At 48.3% G+C, this 5,052-nt stretch overlaps 1 protein-coding gene across 8 annotated transcripts in view; it reads left to right on the top strand.

The window, feature by feature from the left end:
* The window catches only part of LOC107719036 (msx2-interacting protein-like), a 28,433-nt gene that overhangs the window by 544 nt on the left and 22,837 nt on the right, over positions 1-5,052 (top strand). For 2 of the 8 annotated variants that reach the window (XM_016526332.1, XM_016526335.1), the window contains exons 1-3: positions 573-781; positions 1,589-1,909; positions 3,599-4,087. In XM_016526332.1, the coding sequence (XP_016381818.1) occupies positions 699-781; positions 1,589-1,909; positions 3,599-4,087 (893 nt within the window). In that variant the 5' untranslated portion in view covers positions 573-698. Of the gene's footprint in view, positions 1-571; positions 782-1,588; positions 1,910-2,594; positions 3,085-3,598; positions 4,088-5,052 lie in introns of those variants that run through there. The other 6 variants (XM_016526333.1, XM_016526334.1, XM_016526339.1 and 3 more) reach the window with 6 other exon arrangements.

Below are 5,052 nucleotides of genomic sequence, written 5' to 3' on the forward strand. Positions count from 1 at the left end.
CGGGCTGGACTCCGCTTTGTCCATGGTGAAAGCCGATCCGGCGATCCACCGCACTAAGTTGATGTATTTCCTCAGCGACCAGCACAGATCAGCTCTAGGTATGACGAAGCGGATATCGTCCTCTTTTGGAAGACTAAACGAAGTAGTTTCGCTTTCACAAGGAAACACACAGCGCCTTCACGACATGGCAGCGGCGGCAACAACTACAATACTACAGCGAGAATAAAAGTTATGCCTTCTTTCTTTGCGTGAACATTTGGGCGGCGTTATGTAAATCTTCCCACATAGTGAGGTAGATATGTGGGGGCGTGTTCGAACGAGCCGTTTTAGGTAGGTGTGGCTAACTCTTAACTTTTATAAAGAATATCTCTTTGGATTTGAGACTTTAGTCTTTGCAACTTTACAGATCTTCTTTATGCACCAAGAGCTTGTAACACTCCAAAGAGAAAGGAAAAAATGAAATCGCATCATATGACCCCTTTAATATACACGTCCAATGTTTTGGCAACATTCATGACGTTTGCGTGGATGACGCAGAGTGACGGTGGCGCGCAGGGTTGCGTGCTCGCCACCGAGGGTTCCGCTCGTGCACGCGCAGGGCCGCGAGATTGTTGTCCTGTCACGCGCTTCACCTCACGGTCGGAGATTAAACGACGCGAAGCCGCTTATGTGCATGAACGGGACGCGGACGACGCAGGATGGTTCGGGAAACCAGACACCTCTGGGTGGGAAATTTACCCGAACATGTTCGCGAGGAGAAGATTGTGGAGCATTTTAAACGGTGAGTTACACAAGAAGTGCAGCTGCGCGCGCAGTGACGCGGCCTCGCGCGGACACAAACCGCCTCAGCGGAAAATCAACGACGAAAGCCGTTCAGAACACCAGGATGAGCCGCAAACACGATCTAGAATTCAGAAACAAGCCGAAACCACCTCCGTTGAGCCGCCGGCTCGCTAACACGGTCAAGTTAAGCAGTTGACTAGTTCACGGTTTGCAGGTTAACGCGTGGAATCTGTGCTAATATTCACAGAAAACGCCCGTGTTCGGTTCACTTCTCCGGAGAAGTCACATAAACACGCTTTCGTGAGGAGAACAGCGAGCGTTTGTGTCCGTGTGCGGTTAGCTCGCTGCTAACGCCGAGTCCGGACGGGAAGAGCCGGTTTAACGGTAGGAACCGATTCTATCCGAAGAAACCGAAACTTGATCGAGGATCTGCAGTTACGTGTAACTTCATTCTGCGATATTTCTTAAGTAAAACGAACTCCTGATGTCCTGTTTCAGTTTAGTGAACTGAATCGCTGTACTGCAGAAAAACCGCTAAACTGGTTTGAAATCGCTTTGAGACTGTAGTGTGAATGGGCTGCGGAGCGCGGGTATAGTCAAATCAGGTTGGCTAAAGAGCATAATAATGTACAAGTAATTAGGTGTCATCCAAACATAAGAAGGTATCTGTTGCTAAGAGTTCAGAAAGTGACTTTTAAAACATCACGCTTCCTCTTATGTTGACCTATAATGTGTTTTTGTGACTGTCGCTCACATGATTCCTGGATGTGCGTGACATTTACAGCGCTTCGTTTCTTCTTCACAGGTATGGCCGGGTGGAGAGCGTCAAGGTCCTGCGCAAGCGCGGCTCCGAGGGCGGCGTGGCGGCCTTCGTGGATTTCGTAGACATCAAAAGCGCCCAGAAGGCGCACAATGCCGTCAACAAAATGGGGGACAGGGACCTTCGCACAGATTACAATGAGCCGGGTTCAGTTCCCAGTGCCGTACGCGGTCTGGAGGACCCCACCCCCTCTAGCAGTCACGGAAGGGAGGTTGCAGGGTTCTCGAGGAGCGCCGTGGGGCCGGTGTACGGGCCCCCGGTGTCTCTCCACACCAGAGAGGGGCGCTATGAACGCAGACTAGACGGGTAAGTGGACACAGGCTCCCTCTGCACTACAGGGGGACTGTGGTGTCAGATACAGGGGTTCAGGTTGGGTTAAACACAATAGACCAGATTCTAGGGATCCCTCTCCGTTCTGAGGCCTGACTTCCTGCACACGGAATTATTAATCCTTGTCTATCGTGTAAGAATGAGTGGATTAGATTGGTGTGGGATTACTGTGTGAGCCATAGCCCTCGTCTGAGTTGGATATTACCCACGTGGAGAATATCCCGGTCGGTTTGGATATTACGATGGCTGGCGGAGACGTAACGGGTGAGTTTGGATATTAGGCGTTCGACGAATCTCGGATATTACCCCGCCGCCTTGGATGAGGCTCTTTGGAAGTATGTGCCGATGACGGATTAAACGCAAGGTTTTTAACCGGAACGTAGTTACGCGTTATCGCAAAGCTTTTTGTCCCTTCTCATTTGCCTTGCACGACTATCCCATCACCCATTTGGTCATTGTGCTAACTGTCTGTCATGCCGTGGATGTGTATCACTGCCGTGGATTTAGGAGCGGAGTCACGCGCCGCTGGAGCAAGGAGTAAGTGTGTCAGGGTTCATCATCTCCATCCTCCTTGTCACCGCACGTCATTCTTAGAGACCACGTGACGCCCGCGCTTGGATACCTTTACGAAGCCTCGAAGACCAGAAGATGTCGTCACGGGAAGATTCCCACGGATCTAACCTCATGTTGGATGTATAGGTGTAGATCGAGGCTTTGCTGGATTACCTGATCTCCAGTGGATGTACGAACGCGGTAGAAGAGTCCCACCGCTGCCGTTCTGGGGAACATAATGAGCTGGAATTAAAGTTTTTGTCCCACAGAGATGTGTTTTTGTGTTTTTTGGTGTTAGGATTATTTCACGAGTGTAAAGCTATGTTTTTGTTTTTAGAAGATTTTTTTTTTTGTAATGCGTTCCTTTTTCTAGACTCTTTTTCCTACATTTTCCTGAAGTCTCCTTTAGTGAACCTTGAGATGGATGGCCTGACGCTGACGCGACCCTCTTTGGACGAAGAACCTTTTTGCATAGTGGGACTTTATCGTCCGTTTTTTTCCCCCCAAGCACCGCTTTACGCCATTGCTGTTTTTGGCTCACACAAAATTCCTCCTATATTGTATTGGGAATATTTAGGGTCAGTTACTGCTCTGAAAAGGTTGGTATTGCCCTGCCTTACGCCTCTCTGTGCTTTCTCTCTCTAACCTAGACATGCACCCTGTCTCTTAACCCCTGTTCTTCACTAACCCTGAAGCCGTGTGCTATTATTAACCCCTCTGTGTCCCTCCGTCTGCTCCCAAGTGTTTCAGCTCTTGATCTTCACTTCTGTCTGATTTCCCCTCCAGTGTTCAGAGCCAGATAGCCAGCATGGTTCATTTGATGAGAGTAAACGCTCAGCGGCTAGTCGACTGTAATAACGCCACAGTCGGATAGAAACACTGCATGATTCATTTAGAAGTGCGTTCTCAGCGCTAGAGCCTCAGCATAGTTCAGTCTACTAGACGCGTGCTTGAGATTTCGCTCGTTAAATTGTGGCTCCGCAACCTGGCCCGCTAGGTTTTGGATGACGAGTTGTACTTGAGTTCCTGTGTTAGGCGTTTGCCATGGATCCGGTCCGATTCTAAGTGTGTGTGTTCCCTTTTCTGTTGTGTCTCTTTCTGTCTCTCTCACAGCAGCGGCTCGGACAGTCGGGAGCGAGCGTACGATCACAGTCCGTATGGACACCACGAGCGCAGCGGCTCCTTCGACCGGCCGCGGCACTACAACACGGAGTATTACCGGGACCGCGCGATGTTCACCTCCGGGGTGAGCTCAAGCCCGGCTGCCAGTGCTATCAGCGGTGGCTTCGACGCGCCGGAGTCACACTTCGAGTCTCGGATTCGTGACCCTTTCACCATCTCCAGCTCGGCTCGGCGCGACCCGTACCGTGACGACAGGGGCCGCCGCACAGACCGGACGTACCACCATCGGCGGAGCCGGTCCTCGCACTCTTCACAGTCACGGCAGCCGTCGCCCCAGAGGAGTGCGGGACAGACTCCTAAAGCCGCCCACTCGCCCAAAAGAGCCCCTGTGTCGCCCGGCCGGGGCCCGCGGTCGTGCTCGCGCAGCCCGTCTTCCAGCTCCGATTCGGTCAGCAGCACCAGCAGCACTGGCAGCGGCAGGTATCGTACCAGCACTTTATACCAGTCTTTTTAATGAGATTTTGCAGTTATTACAGCTTTTTTTGTTTATCAGAATAGAGTTTAAAATAGAGCCCTATGAAGTCCGTTTTTTATAATAGTGCCCTATGAAATGTTTTATTTCAATTCTCTGTTATGTTTTTATTTTTCTGGATTGTGTTTTATTGAATGAATGCAGCTTTAATAATTGAATTAATCTTTTAAAATGTAAACAAATAATATTTGAACAATTCCTTTCATTTTTTGGTAAACAAAGTGCTGCCTAACAGAGATTAATCTTTAAATTAAAACATGGATTAAAAAGTTTGTATGGTTGACCAAACTCATTCACACAGAATTCGTATTGCAATAACTAAATAATTTTGCGATTTAGCACTAGTCCATGTCACCATTTGAATAAGTGTACAGCCCTACTTTTGATTTGTTCATAAAAATTTTGCCAATATTCGTGACATTGTGTTATTCTGTAAATTCCATTTTAATGTCTGGATTCTAGAGATCGACCGATATATCGATTTACCGATATTTTTCCCGATATTTAAGCATTTTACAATAATCGGATATCGGTTTTGTAATATCGGATTCACGATAAACGCCGCCATCTTGTGGATGTTTTGAGAATTGCGCGCAGGATCGCCCGCCCACCATGCCGTCTGAGGGGAGAGGAGACAACAACAACGGCGTGCACAGGTACTTGATTTACTGTAGTTAGTAAACTTTAACATAACAGCCATTAATGCACAAATTAGATGTATTACATAAATGCCTGATATGCAGTTTATGCAGCTTGGCTCGAAGAAATAGAGACGAACTCACGGAGTCACGTAAGATAATCCGTCAAGTCCTGTCCCAATAAAGACGTAACTTTGCGTGAATTAAATAATATGCAGCCATGAATGAGCGCATGTTGGAAATAAAAACGCTAAATTTAATTCTCTGTCTGTTGT

Source organism: Sinocyclocheilus rhinocerous, unplaced genomic scaffold (genome assembly GCF_001515625.1).
Source record: "Sinocyclocheilus rhinocerous isolate Xijiao unplaced genomic scaffold, SAMN03320098_v1.1 scaffold2648, whole genome shotgun sequence".
NCBI classification, from domain to species: Eukaryota; Metazoa; Chordata; class Actinopteri; order Cypriniformes; family Cyprinidae; genus Sinocyclocheilus; species Sinocyclocheilus rhinocerous.